The sequence below is a fragment of the Natator depressus genome, chromosome 5 (assembly GCF_965152275.1).
Source record: "Natator depressus isolate rNatDep1 chromosome 5, rNatDep2.hap1, whole genome shotgun sequence".
Classification (NCBI taxonomy): Eukaryota; Metazoa; Chordata; order Testudines; family Cheloniidae; genus Natator; species Natator depressus.
In genome coordinates this window covers 64,380,614-64,395,076 of record NC_134238.1, presented here as the reverse complement: position 1 = coordinate 64,395,076, position 14,463 = coordinate 64,380,614, and the positions used below count along the sequence as shown (strand labels likewise).

At 45.3% G+C, this 14,463-nt stretch overlaps 1 protein-coding gene across 4 annotated transcripts in view; it reads right to left on the bottom strand.

The window, feature by feature from the left end:
* PAM (peptidylglycine alpha-amidating monooxygenase) overlaps positions 1-14,463 on the bottom strand; it is a 222,010-nt gene that overhangs the window by 46,482 nt on the left and 161,065 nt on the right. For all 4 annotated transcript variants that reach the window (XM_074952904.1, XM_074952905.1, XM_074952906.1 and 1 more), the window contains 2 exons: positions 12,208-12,398; positions 10,538-10,609 (listed from right to left, as the gene is read on the bottom strand). In XM_074952904.1, the coding sequence (XP_074809005.1) occupies positions 10,538-10,609; positions 12,208-12,398 (263 nt within the window). The remainder of the gene's footprint in view (positions 1-10,537; positions 10,610-12,207; positions 12,399-14,463) is intronic.

Genomic DNA, 14,463 nt, shown 5'->3' with positions numbered 1-14,463 from the left:
GAAAGGACCAGGTTAAGGTTCCATAGAGGGACTGGGGGGACGGGAGTACGGGAACACCTCTCCAACCCTGTAAGGAACCGGCCCACCATTGGGTGGGAAAACACCGAGCCCCCCGAGAAACCCGGATGGAAGGCAGAGATGGCCGCCAGGTGCACTCTGAGTGAGGACGGGGCTAGCCCTTGTTGCTTGAGATGCAGGAGGTACTCCAGAATGGCCTGCACCGGGGCCTGGCCCGGCCGCATCTGTCGGGGTTCACACCAACACGAGAACCTTTTCCACTTGGCCATATAGGCTACCCTGGTAGAGGGCTTTCTACTGCCAAGCAGAATCTGCTGCACAGGAAGGGTGCACTGGCTCTCCAGGGCATTTAGCCACAGAGCCTCCATGCCGTCAGGTGCAGTGACTGCAGGTCGTGGTGGAGAAGCCGCCCGCCATCCTGTGTAATGAGGTCCCGGTGTAGGGGCAGGACTACTGGGGCGTCCACTGACAGCTCAAGGAGCGATGTGTACCAGTGTTGGCGGGCCCAGGCTGGGGCAATGAGGATCACCGCCGCCCTGTCCCTGTGCACCTTGAGCAGGACCTTGTGCACCAAGGGGAGCGGGGGGAAGGCATACATCAAGCCCCCTCTCCACGGGATCGCAAACACGTCCGCGAGTGAGCCCATGCTGCGGCCCTGGAATGAGAAGAACCGTGGGCACTGGGCATTGGCCCTGGTGGCAAACAAATCTACCCAAGGAAACCCCCACCTGTGGAAGAGCAAAAGCACAATGTCCGCCCTGAGCATCCAATCGTGCATGCGGTATGACTTGCTGAGGTAGTCCGCCAGCTCGTTCCGCACCCCCGGGAAATAGGATGCCTCGAGGTGAATCGCATGGGCTATGCAACGGTCCCAGAGGAGGAGAGCCTCGTGACAGAGTGGCGAGGAATGAGCCCTGACCTGCTTGTTTATATAAAACATGGCAGTAGTGTTGTCTGTCAGAGCTGTCACGCTGTGACCACTCAGAGTGGCGTGAAAGGTCTGGCAGGCGAGACCAACTGCCCTGAGCTCCTTCACATTGATATGGAGCGACCGCTCTGCCTCGGACCACAACCCCTGGGTCATGAGGTCCCCCATGTGAGCCCCCCCATCCATGGTCTGACGCGTCCGTCACCAGCGTCAGGTCTGGAAGTGGGGCAGCAAAGGGGATGCCTTCACAAACCACAGGCTGGGACTGCCACCACAGCAGGGAGTCCAGCACATCCCTTGGGGCTGTCACTACCAAGTCCAGAGGGTCCCTGCCTGCACGGTACACCTGAGCAAGCCATGCCTGCAGAGTCCTGAGTCTCAGTCTGGCATGCCTGACCATGTGCGTGCATGCTGCCATGTGGCCCAGCAGCCGCAGGCAGCACCTGGCCGTTGTTGTTGGAAACTGGTGCAGGGAGGCCACTGCTTGTTGGATAGCCCAGAATCAGGATACCGGAAGGCTTGCCCTGGCCTGCACCGCGTTCAGGACTGCCCCTATGAATTCCACTCTCTGCGTGGGTACGAGCGTGGACTTGGGGATGTTGACCAGGAGCCCCAGCTCGTGGAACAATCTCAGGGCCATCTCTACATGGCCCCGCACCTCCGCCTTGGATCGGCCCGCCAGGAGCCGGTCGTCGAGGTACGGGTACACCCAGATTCTCTACCTCCGTAAGAAGGTCGCCACCACCGCCATGCACTTCGTGAACACCCTTAGGCCTGTGGTTAGACCAAACGGGAGAACCTGACAATGTTCTCGGCCCACGGTGAAGCGTAGGAACCGCCGACGTGCTGGGAAAATGGCAATATGAAAGTACGCGTCCTTCATGTCGAGGGCAGCGTACCAGTCCCCCGGATCCAGGGAAGGGATGATGGTGCCCAGAGAGACCATGCGGAACCAGGCCTTGACCAAGAATTTGTTGAGCCCGCGCAGGTCTTGGATTGGGCGAAGGTCCCCTTTGGCCTTGGGAATGAGGAAGTAGCGGGAGTAGAACCCTTTTCCCCTTAGGCCCATGAGGCACCGCCTCTACCGCCCCCGCCCGTAGCAGCGAGCGGACTTCCTCCTCTAGGAGATGCTCGTGAGAGGGGTCCCTGAAGAGGGACGGGGAAGGGGGGTGGGAGGGGGGCGAACTGCAGCGAGTACCCATTCCGCACCATGTGTAAGACCCAACGGTCCGACGTAATGGTGGACCACGCACTGGAGAAATGGGACAGGCAGTTCAGGAAACAAAGGGACAGATCCGGTGACTGGTCTCGTACACTGTCCTCGAGTGCACCTTCAAAAGCCTGGCTTAGTGCCCGGCTGGGGTTTGTGCTGGCCTTGGTTCTGGCCCGGCGCATTATTGTTGTTATTATTGTTGCGCCGTCGCCAGTTACCCCTGCCTCGCCTATGGTAAGGCTCATGCTTATGGCCAGGCTGGTACTGGCGTTGAGGGGGAGGCTGCGGCTTAAAGGGCTTCCTCTGGGTCGCCGGGGTGTGCATACCCAGCGACTTGAGCATAGCCCGCGAGTCCTTAACACTATGCAGCCTCGCATCTGTCTGATCCGAGAAGAGCCCGGGGCCTTCGAAGGGGAGGTCCTGGAGTGTATTGTGGACCTCGAGGGGCAGGCCTGACTCCTGGAGCCACGCCGAGCGCCTCATGACCACCCCTGACGCGACTGTTCTAGCTGCCGCGTCTGCCGAATCCAAGGAGGCCTGGAGAGAGGTCTTGGCTGCTGCCTTGCCCTCGTCCACCAGGGCCGTGAACTCCTGTTGGGAACCTTGTCCTTAAGCTTCCCCACCATCGTCCAGGAGTTGAAATTGTGCCTGTTGAGGATGGCCTGCTGGTTAGCAATCCTCAACTGAAGGCCCCCAGATGAGTACACCTTTCTACCAAAAAGGTCCAGGCGTTTTGCCTCCTTGGCCTTAGGGGCCGGGGCCTGGTGTCCATGGCGCCCCCTTTTGTTCACTGCCGAATCCACTAGGGAGCATGGACTCGGGTGGCAGAATAGGAACTCATAGCCCTTAGATGGGGCAAAGTATTTACGCTCCAATCCTTTAGCCATTGGAGCACTGGAGGCCGGGGTGTGCCATATAGTCTTATAGTTAGACTGAATGGTCTTAATGAGCGGGAGCGCTATTCTGGATGGCCCTTCGGGGCTCAAAATGTCCACCATGGGGTCCTCCTGCTCAACCATCTCCTTGGCCTGCAACCCCAAATTTGGGCAACTCTGCGCTGCAGTTTCTGGTGGGCTCCATGGTCTACTGGCCGAGGGCTGGATATCTCTGTACCCACCACCGCCTCATCGAGGGAAGACGAGGAGGTTAGCTGCTGCTCGACCCCCTCTGGTTGGTCCTCCTGTTCATCTCCTGTGGCAGGGGCCCCCGGCTCAGGCTGGGGTGGGAATCCATGAGACGGCACCAGGCTCGGTCCCGGACTCTCCGATCTAAGCTGGGAGGATGCTGGAGGCCTGGATACTGTTGCCTCCGGCACCATCTGGCATCGGTTTGGGGACTGGGACTGCTGCACCGAGTAACTTGCCCTGGGCGGAGCCCCTTGGTGCTCCTGATAGGCCCAGGGGGTCCAGAAGGGCCAATGGCCTGGCGGCCCCCATTGACATTGCCAGCTCCCCTGAGGGTCCCTGCTGTCCGGGCCCCGATGCGGGTAGCTATAGCGGCTGGCGCCGGACTGCGGTGATGCCGATCGCGAAGGCCATGGCGGTGCCAATGATCTGCGCCGGTGGGAGAATGAGCGGCTCCTGGCTGAGCAGGACTGGGAGCGGTACCGAAACCCCCGAGACAGGGACTGGGACCGAGATGCATTCCCTGGACCATCTGAGGGAGATCTCTGGCGAGGGCTGTCTCAACTCCTCCCAGTGCCGGTCTCTGGGCAGTGCCGGAGAGCAATGTGCCCTTCCTGGCGCTTCTTTGCGTCGACCTGCTGCCAGTGCTGCAACCTCCTTCTGGGCCACTGGCAAGTGTGAGTCTGCGGAGTTGGCGCTTGACTGGGACCAACTCCAGGAGCGGTGCCGGGACGGTGTCTTCGAACGACACACCATTGCCGGCTTACCCCTCGAAGGCACCCAAGGCATGGGTGCCGGAGGGTTCTCCCCATACGGGAGGGGGCTCACTGCCGACAGCTCAATGAGGTCCTTTGCGGCCTCAAAGGTGCCAGGTGTAGAGGGCTGATCCTTTATGCCCTCGAGCCCATCGTCCACACTGAGCTCACTTAGGTCTGGGCTCGGTGGGGCTTGTGCCACCGGGACCACCTGTACCACGGCCTTCCTGCTCTTGTCAGTGCTCGGTGCCTTGGGAGGCGCCAGCCTCCTGTGCGGGGAACGACCACGCCTTCCTTTAGGCTGCGCCGGGGGCCGCACCGGGAAGGGCGATCGGTGCCGGGGCCTAGCCTGGCGCTCCGGGGCTGACAATTTACAGTGCTTCGCTGGTGCTGGGTCTCCTGACGGCTCTGGGGCACTACGCACTGAGGAAGCCTGAGCCGGCGTTGGGTGCTCTGGACCCGGCGCCTGCAATGTGGCCTCCATCAACAGTTGCTTTAGGCAAAAGTCTCTTTCTTTCCTTGTCCTTGGCTTGAATGCCTTGCAAATCCTACACCTTTCAGTTTGATGTCCGTCCCCCAGGCAACGTAGACACGAGTCGTGGGGGTCACTAACTGGCATAGGTTTGCGGCACGTCGCGCAAGCCTTGAAGCCATGGGCCTGCAGCAAGCCCTGTGGCCAGTGCTGGAGGCCTCCAAGCACCTAATCACTTAAGTGTTCACAATCTATATGTAAACAAACTGATAACAGCTACTCTAAGGCTAAGGGACTGCTCTTCTACGAGAGAGAGAGAGAGAGAGAGAGAGAGAGAGGTTGCTCCAACGCAGCCACGGACGGTAAGAAGGAACTGGAGGGGGTTGGGCTGGCAGGGGTATACATGTGGGGCGCAGTGGTGCCACTCAGGGGGCCCGCCGGGACCCAGTAAGGGAAAAAGTTTCTGAAGCTTGTGCATGCAGTGCGCGCACACCTTATGTGGAATGGATGTGAACAAGCACTCGAAGAAGAAGAAATAGATTCTAAATAGGTTTATAATGCCACTATATAAATCCATAGTACCCCTGCACCTTGAATACTGTGTGCAGTTCTGGTTGCCCCATCTCAACAAAGATACATTAAAATTGGAAAAAGTACATAGAAGGGCAATAAAAATGGTAAGGATATGGAACAGCTTCCATCTGAGGAGAGATTAAAGACTGGGACTGTTCAGCTTTGAAAAGAGATGACTAAAAGGGGATATGAAAGAGGTCTATAAAATCATGAATGGTGACTAGAAAGTGAATAGGGAATTGTTATTTATTCCTTTGCATAACACAAAAACCAGGAGTCACCCAATGAAATTAATAGGCAGCAGGATTAAAATCAAACTAAGGAAGTACGTCTTCACACACTGCACAGTCAACCTGTGGAACACACTGCCAGGAAATGCTATGAAGGCCAAAAATATAACTACGTACACAAAAGAAGTAGAGGGTATGAAGGATACATCCATCAATGGCTATTAGCAAAGATGGTCAGGGACACCCCCCCAGGTTCGGGTGTCCCTAAACCTCTGACTGCCAAAACCTGGAACTGGATGACAGGGGATGGATCACTCAAATTGGTCTGTTCTGTTAATTCCTTCTGAAGTATCTGGCTCTTGGCACTGTCAGAAGACAGGATACTGGATTAGCTGGACCATGGGTCTGACCCAGTATGGTCATTCCTATATTTTTATTATGTGAAAATACGTATAAGCATCTAATCAAATACTAGTTAAAGACACTTATAAAGAAAAATTAATGCTATTAAAATGATTTCGACAATTATGTAATCATTGGAGTATTCACAACATGCCAGCTACTACATTAGAGAATCTTGTAAGAGAACATAAATTTCATGCCTATATTCCTATTATTCTTTTAGTGAAAATGATTACAGCTACTGTGCATTCCAGTTCCCTTCTTTTTGTTTGATTAAATATGTCAATAGTAATTCATTTTAGTTAGCATAAAACCACTTGTTAAATTATTCTGTTTCACAGAAGGTGTTTGAAGACCTTTCACTACCAGAGGTCATATAGTGTTTTCCCTCTACAAATTATATTTTTGTCCTATCCTCTGTGTCTTGGGAATACAGCAGTTTGTGTTAACCTTTGAGCAGAAAGACTGATTATACTGTGCCACAAAGACTACAGCAGGGACGGTTTTGAACAAACGGAATGAAACACATTAAGGCCTTTTTCCACGAGGGGAGAAGAGATGCCTAATAGACACTATGGTGACTGGTATGAACAGATAATAGTGTTCTCAGTACTATATATGTTGTATCCAATTTGTCCAAGTTACTCTAGACAGACAAAAAAAAATTCTGAGTAAAAATTACTCACTTTGACTTTCCCCTATGACAGGCAAAAGGTGTAGTACTAGCTCTGCTTTAGTAATAGCAGAAAGCACTCAAGACTGTGAGCATGTCTAAATCAGAATATCAAGTATATGTAAACATAATGTTTATTAAAAAAATAAAGATTCCTTCCACCCACCCCTCACCACGTATTTGCATGATTGTGCTAAACATCAATGAAGTGAAGTCAGTTTCATTAAGCTAAACTCTGTTAAAAATCTTCATTTTCCATTTAAAGGATCTAATTCTGCCATCCTTACACAGTGAGTAGTGTTCTTCTCTGTGCTCAGTAACATTTATTTCAATGGGTTCACAAACTGAATAGGGTACTATTCATCATGAGTAAGGATGGCAGAATATAATTTATTTCTATTTTTCCCCAGATGCTTCCAGTATTGCAAAAGAAACAAATATTCATTATTCTGACTCTGAGATCAAGTTACTTATAAAAAAGCTTCAATTGTCTAAAGAAGAATTTTAAAGTACCACTGTTGCTTTGTCATTTTTGTGTCAAGCAACACGGATACTGTGCTAACCATTTTCCCCTCAGGTAACCACCAATATGAACCCTTTCCTCCACCATGAAAGGGCAGAATATGCAATCCCCTTCAAAGAACACATAATATAGCTTCTTTAACTCTCCCTCCCCCTTTCCTGACCTCCTCTCACCTTCACAAAACATCTGGCTTCTATTGGGATAAGGCGGCACATCTCTCAAAAGGCTGCAGCCATACCACTGAACTCACAATAAAATACATTTTACATCATGGACGTGTGCAATAATTTGCACAGACAAACCAAATTTCAACAAAATTGATTTAGTTGATTGATTTAGTTATAATTTAGTTGGGGATTGGTCCTGCTTTGAGCAGGGGGTTGGACTAGATGACCTCCTGAGGTCCCTTCCAACCCTGATATTCTATGATTCTATGAATAATCAGGATGGATAATGTGGTATTCAATACCTGGTAAAATACAGGTAATGATTTTACAAAAACTTTCTGGGCTGAAAGATACTTTCATGTGGGGGATTTTGAGACTCTGGAAATCGTGTTTTGAGACTAATACATTGATATAATAGCAGCTATTACCTACTTTGTCCTGCTGATCTACCCTGGAGCTGCAAATATTTTTTGCACATTATTTAATATCTCATTCTTTTGAGATAGTTATGGTATATACTCTAAATACCTGGAAGTAAAAAGGGGAAAGCAAAGTTGGTATGTTACAAAGATTCATAAAGAATGCAAAGCTTTACATTAATAAATCAGAAAACTATTTCAAACATGTGCCAGTATTTTTAAATGCTTCTCCAATAAGCAATAAAGATAATTAAGGATAAATTATCACTAAAGAACTATTCTCTGAGCAAATTTAAGGGCCTAATTTATTAAAAAAAGAACACTCAGAACTGCATGCAATTTAATAGGCCACCTTCAGTTCCCTGGTTTCTTCATACAACTTACTAGCCTGAGCCAGTCTTTTGTGAACATCAGTTGGTGTACTTGTGTCCACAGATGTCTCTGACTGTGTGGTTTGCAAAGGACGGTGGAATTCTCTCTCCTCTGTTAGCGCCTATTTTGATATAATTTCTATGTGATTGTACCATTGTAGCGGTGGCTTATAAATACAAAGAAACATGATTTATACCAATACTCAACAGCTGCTAGGAAGAAGAAAAATCTTAAAGAAAAGAAGCAAAATCAGTGGGTCTGATTTTCCCTTCATTGCACCTAGGTAAAAAGGAATTACTCCACTGAACTCAATGAAGCTATAATGGTGTAAAACTGGTGTGAATGAGAGGAGACTCTGGCCCAATCAACATTTAAGAATACAAAACAAAATACCCTAATCTAGACTCTTCAAGGGTTTTGATGTCTTAAAACACAACTAACTTCAAACGGACAATACAACAGCGATCCAGTTTCCATAGAAACAAGTTAGATGAAGATGTGCACACCAAATAGTGGTCTCACAGCAAACAAGACTGCATTGCAGATATTGTTCTTTGAAAACATCTGGAAGTGTTTCAAACCACATCTTTAAGAAAAATAAATGTGTTTTGAACATTACTGAATGCTCTCAAACAAACAGAAAACAAATCTTTCCTAAATATTATAGTACTCATTGCTAATGTGGCCACGATCAAGGTACAAGTTGCTTCTCATAGTAAATCTTGTTCGGTGTTTACAAAATGACTGATTTATTTGGTATTGGACTGGAATATCAAATAAGAACCATCAGCCTAAATTTATTACTTTATAAAAATATACATCTGGAATAACTCATGGTGCATCTACTCTGGAGCTAGAAGTGTAATTTTCACCTCTGGTAGAAATACCTGTGCTAGCTCTGACAGAGCTTGCACATTAAAAAGAGAAGTGTACCTGCAGCAGTGCGAGTGGCAGGATGGGCTAACTGCCCCAAGTATGATCCTATCTGAAGCCCTATGTACACACTCAGGTGGCTAATCCATCTCGTGGCTCATGCCACTGTGGCTATGTTTTGATATTTAGCGTGCAAGCTTGATTGGATTTATTGTGAGGATGTTTCCTTAAGCTGCAAATTACAAGGCCAACTCCACTGTAGACATACTTTAAGATGTGTTTTAAATACACAGTTGTAAAACCAGGCTTTAGTAATTTAAAGTACTTTTAGTTAAGATGCTCTAAAACTTATGATTTTCTGAATTCCAAATTTTTATTTATTTGTAACTTTTAGTGATTTAATTTATTTAACTTTACAAAGTGGTTTTTGCAAAAAGAAAAAGGAGTACTTGTGGCACCTTAGAGACTAACCAATTTATTTGAGCATAAGCTTTATTTGAGCTCACGAAAGCTTATGCTCAAATAAATTGGTTAGTCTCTAAGGTGCCACAAGTACTCCTTTTCTTTCTGCGAATACAGACTAACACGGCTGTTACTCTGAAAAGTGTTTTTTGTGCATGTGGTAGATTTACCACTTTGGATGAGATACTCAAAAGCTCTTAGCAATGGCCTAACTCTGTGCCCACCGAAGTCAAAGGAAGTTTTACCATATTTTTCAATGGCACCAGAGTAAGGCTCATGCTGAGTGCACTTTTGAAAATTTCATCCTTTAACATAAAATTAACTGTGACGGACACTCTTAACTCATTACAATAATCCACCAGTTCCACTTATGTATTACTGTGCACTTCCAAATTGTAAAGACCAGCTAAATTCAAGTAAAAATGCATCAAACTTCACTGACATCATAGTGGCTCCTTGGGAAAAGTGTAATATCAAATCAATATTCTTAACAGGTGCACTGGTATTATATCTGGTCCAAATGAACCAGAAATACTGCCAAATTTTAATATACATCTCAATGTCCGATGTGATGCAGTAACTTCTGAGAAGCATTACAAAGGAACAAGATACATAGCAGCTGTTTTGCAATCCACATATGTGCAATACACTGGTACATACATTTTAAATTTGTCAATTTAAATATAGCAAAAAGATGCTCAGTATTAACCGTTACACTATACTTAACTCATTACATATTGCATCAATACAAAGCACAAGATAGTACTCCCTTGTATGTATAGAGGTTTTCTTCTCATATTATTCCACACTTAGGAATGTAGGATTGCTACGCCACTCAATTCAATTTTAACTCTTAATTTCCCTGATTTTGTTCAAATGGTTTTCTAATAATAGATCACACATAGATTGTTAATTTTAAATATACTTTCATATTAAAGAAATGAAAATATAATAGAATAGTTATTGAATTATCGTTCTGCAGGACAACCACCACTCCTGTGATCCCATGCTATGGCACCGTGAACAGACAGATAAATTAGAATGGTGTTACACAAATTAAACCAGGAACAGGGAAATCTAATGAGATTAAATTGCACTAATGAATTTTACCTGCAAGGCTGGAGACCGGTAATTGACCAATTCCTTCTGAATTATTCATGATATAAAGCACAGCAACATAGTTGTAAAGAATGCATTACATTTTAGATGATAAAAGAAAAGATACAATACTAATACATTAATTCATAATATAATCAGGATATGGTTTACTGGTGATTTAAATTAATGAATCCTTTTTTTTTCTTTTAATATGGTTAGAGTTCATTATACATACCCTGATCCAAAACCTCTTCCTCTTCTCTTTTTGGCTGCTTCAGTGAAAAACTATCATCTGTTTTCTTGGTTTCTAAAGAAGGTTAAGAATATATCAATAAATCTCTTTGTATATAGACTGAATTTAACATTTTCCTATACATTTTTATTTTTAGCGAACTCAAGCATTTACTTTCTATATGTTTCTATTGCTCAGGGAAAACAAAGTAGTAGTACAGTAAATGATATACATGTAGGAGATTATTAAAACATAAAATATTACGTTTCATACAACTGACCAGTACAATTAAGTATTCTAAAATTAAAGCAGGAAGAGCCAGTGACATGACATAATATATTACTTTCAGCTCATAGGACGGAAGTGCTTTACAAACATTAAGTTTCACAAAAACTTTAGATTGGCATTACACCCAGAGGTGAAAGTAAGCCGGTACGCCCCAGCAACCTGGCTTCCCCAGGGGGCAATTTAAAGGGCCTGGGGCTCCCAGCAGTGGCTGGAGCCCCAGGCCCTTTAAATGGCCTCCAGAGCCCCACTGCTGGAGCCCTGGGGTAGTGGCTGCAGGGCCCTGGAGGCTATTTAAAGGGCCCTGGGCTCCCCTGCTTCTACCGCCCAGGCCCTTTAAATAGCCGTCGCAGCCCCGCCACAGCTACTCCAGGGCACCGGGGGCTATTTAAAGGGCTGGGGCGGTAGAAGCAGGGGAGCCCTGGGCCCTTTAAACAGCCCCCAGAGCCCTAGGGTAGGGGGAGGCTCCGGGGGCTATTTAAAGGGCCAGGGCTCCAGCTGCCTCTGCCGCCCCGAGCCCTTTAAATAGCCCCCGGAGCCCTGGGCTGCTGCTGCTACCCCGGTGGGGGGGGAGGAGGGGGCACTTACCTCACAGGATGGGCTGGGACTGGCTCTGACCTCCTCAACCCCGCCCCTTCTGGGGGCCAGAGCTGGCTCCAGCGTACCAGTAAATCACTCGACTTACTTTCACCCCGATTACATCAATTTTAAAAATGTCAGAGAGAGTTTAAAACTACTTTCTACGGAAGACTCTTACTGATTTCAATTGATTTCAGATCAGGACTACAATGAACTGGTAGCTGGAAACAGAACCTAGGATATCCGACTTCTAGTCTATGTTCTAACCCAGCAGACAACACATCCTCATTTAGGAATGTTTGACACACAGTCTAGAGCTAGAGCAACGTATGAGAGCGCTCAGGTGTGTGGCAAAACCTTTGGGCTCTCTCATGTCAACCAGCACTTGCTAAAAATATCACTGAAGTGATGTACTGGACCACACAGCAAACGGGACAGGGAAACTACAGTACTAAACGCTTCTTAATGGGAAATATAGGATGTGACACTTTGGAAAGACTGAGACACACCTTAGTTGCACAAGCCATGTAATGTAATGATAAAACTATGGCTGGACCATGGGAGGAAGGAAACTTGGCAATCCTGAACAAAGAAGTGGATAAAAGACTAATAAAGCAAACTTCCACAAATCACTGCTACCAATGAATCAGCATTTAACAACTGCATCTCAGACCTATGCATTTCATAAATTTCAAAAGAACATATCTAGATTCTTAAAAAAAAATCCTTATATACAAATTGCATAGTTAAGCATGTCTCTCATACAATAAACGAAGAATGAAACCAATTTCAGACAATTTTCTTTTTACCTTCATGATGATGTCCATGTGTCATCATGATCATATCAGACTTGACTGGAATAGGAATATTTGCCTCCTGTGGAATGTTTCTGAACATATCTGGGTTTATATTCTGTGTACAGGTCATGTATGAAACAGCATGTTTGGCCTCCATGTAATACATAATGTAGAAATTGCACATTTCGTCACTGGCTGTGCCCCTAAAGCAACACAATATAGAATATATTTTTTAAGAGTTAGAGAATAAAATGTGAGCTGTGCATTTAGATGTTATCAAATGCAAGAAAAAAAAATCTATTTTAGTCTGCCAGCAATTGATAAAAAGGTTGCACTGAAGCTCTTTTGAAAAATAGTTCCCAATAAAATACACACCACAGCTTTTCAATACATGCAGCTTCTTTCCATTTACACTGTGGAATACCAGATTGCAGAAATTCCTTAGTCATCCAAGAAAACCCTTGAGAATGGTTTGTGTTTTGAATGTAAAGGAAATGGCATTAAGTTAGTGGGGGGTTCAAACTGCCCTTCTCCCATTTTCTTCTCCCAGTCCCCCTTGCATCTCTCGGCATGTTACCATCAACAATGTGCTTGTTTTGTTGAAAGGGGATAACCACGTATCAACCATCTATTTCACCCCTTAAATATTCTTTGCTGCAGTGTCTTTCAACCTAGATGTTATGTCTTATTTACAAATCTTTACAAATAATTTACGTTTAATTTCAGTACCTAGCATTCAATGCGATTATCTTTTTCACAATCTAATTCTTCCATTTATTGCCAGAAATGAGAGGAGTAATGCAGCACCACAGTCAGTTTCACTACATAATAAAACACCATAAGCATCTCCCAGATCGGTAAGGTGGTACTGCAGTCTCGAGAAAAAACGTAATCACAAGCATCTGAGAGGAAGCAGCTTGTGTTGCAGGAATGATCCAAAATACAATTCAACAATAACTGTTCCTCATGGGCTTGAGGAAGACGTGGGCTATTCTGTATTGCCACATAACTCTGTCTTCAAGAGAAATCCATTCAATATGAAGAGCAAGTTTTTCAGAAACAATACTTCATGGCTTAAATAAATGACCTATTGTTACATAGGCCTGATTTTTTTTCTTAAAGCCACTCAGGTTGCTCTATATTTTATTTATAGCTGCATGTTGGTAGATACATTCTTCAGTATCCCTGACAATTCAATAGACAGGCTTTTTAATGAAAGGTTCACAAAAGGTGGCTTACATTGAGAAACATTTTTTAATTAGTTTGCACAATTAGCCAGACAGACTACACTCATAAAAAAGGTACGGGGGCGGACTATTAGCCGTTTGCAAAAGACGTCAATGCTGACTTTTCCAGTGACATCATCAAGCACTGCATTTATGTACCATAGCAATAATAACACCACCAGTCAGAGAGGAAGAGACAAGAAAAACCGTTCCAAAAGGTGAATTGATTTCTTCATGCTTTGGAAATGTAGTGTCCCTTGGGGACCACGGAAATCAGCCTCTGTCTTGGCAAGCTCTGCTTAAGCTTTTAAAAATCATTCACTCCCTCACTGTCTAACTCTGATACCTGCCAGTATAATTGCCTCCTCTTTAAAACCTAAGTAAAATGATGTGCAACTTAGAAATGGACTCTGGTTCACTTGACACATCTTGATAGTGTCAAAACATTTATAAGAAATTAAATGTAATATACTTGACATTATCTAGGAAATAAAGGAAATAATTTATGAATAGTAAGTTTTAAATAATATACTGAAATTCTAAATTCAGACATTCAGAATGAAATATTCAGTTTCATGAATGAAAGCTTTTAATGAATGGAAGAACTAATATAGAGATTCATGTGGCTACCCTAAACACACTGCCTCATGCATTAGCTTTGATTCCATTACTTAGCTTGCAGAGCCACAATAATCAGAGGGATTTCCAGATCTTATTGTGCAATGTGGACAGGTACAGCTGTAATGAATTCATAGATTATATGGCCAGTAAGTAGCACACTGATGTAGTTAAGAAATCTCCAACAGCATGCAGGATAGTTTTGCTATAGGCGCATATGAATACAGCCCAAGGATGTTTTCTTGCACATCTTTACTTATTTGCTTGACATGTGCATGAAGATTAGAGGGAAGATATGGGTTGCAGTTCAGTTTGTTACTGAGGTTTTGAGCTGTGGTACATATTGTGTGGGAGAGACCTCAATATTGATGCAAAAATGAGATTTATATAATTATTATAACTTAATATTTTCTAAGTCATTAAA